The sequence below is a fragment of the Trypanosoma grayi genome (genome assembly GCF_000691245.1).
Source record: "Trypanosoma grayi strain ANR4 Tgr_2160_V1, whole genome shotgun sequence".
NCBI classification, from domain to species: Eukaryota; Euglenozoa; class Kinetoplastea; order Trypanosomatida; family Trypanosomatidae; genus Trypanosoma; species Trypanosoma grayi.
The window spans coordinates 306-1190 of NW_008827778.1; the positions used below are offsets into that span (position 1 = coordinate 306).

Sequence of the window (885 nt, forward strand, 5' to 3'; positions counted from 1 at the left end):
ACCCTTTCTGTTTTGACCGATTTGTCGTTTCTCTGATTTTGTTTTTGTACTGTGCGCGCCAAATGTGTGTGCCCGGACCGCCCCTGCGCACGGCGGTGGGTAAAATGGCACGGGTTTGTTTGTGACGACGGTGGGCCGCCGTTGAGCGCCGCTCCACGATCTGTTGTTGGTGTGTGTCTGAGTGCACGCTGAATTGGTGTGGCGTGCACGTATGCACGTAGTTGCGCTGTGCCCTATCCCCCCTTTCGCTCCTCTTCCGCTCTCTCATATTCGCGCCTGTGATGACGTGCGGCCCACCTGCGCGTACCAGAAGGCCCCTGCTGCTTGCTACGCTTGCCATTTACTGAACCGCCGAGGTGAGAGCCCGATTGCTAATGATGATGTCGCGTTACGTCTTGTGCGTGCTGTCCGTTGCCCTTTGCTTTGCCTGCGCGTGCGTGGTGGCACAGGACGAGGCAACAACCACGACAACCACTGTGGCTCCCGGACAACCGGCGACGACGACAACCACTGTGGCTCCCGGACAACCGGCGACGACGACGACCACCGTGGCTCCCGGAGCACCGGCGACGACCACCACCACTGTGGCTCCCGGAGCACCGGCGACGACGACGACCACTGCGGCTCCCCGACCACCGGCGACGACGACGACCACTGCTGCGCCCGCAAGAAGCACGACGACGACGGCTGCACCGGGCGGCTCTGCCAACAGCGACGGAAGCAGCAGCAGCAGCGGCTCTGCGTGGGTTCACGTGCCGCTGCTGGTGGCGGCTGTGGCGGCGTCCGTGGCTGCGTGCTGAGTGGCACCAACGGGAGGAACGCGGGTGGCCGCGTCGTCGGCTGAGCGCCCCGCTTTGGGTGTCCGCCTGGCGGGGGCGCATGCTG

The 885-nt window shown here is 64.6% G+C and overlaps 1 protein-coding gene across 1 annotated transcript; it reads left to right on the top strand.

The window, feature by feature from the left end:
• Nucleotides 1–211: 211 nt before the first annotated feature.
• On the top strand, nt 212–844 carry DQ04_21601000 (hypothetical protein; the record flags this gene model as incomplete). The annotated part of the gene is made up of 1 exon (XM_009318021.1): nt 212–844. One exon carries the CDS (start codon nt 212–214, stop codon nt 842–844), a length of 633 nt encoding a protein of 210 aa, XP_009316296.1.
• Between the last annotated feature and the right edge of the window lie 41 nt (nt 845–885).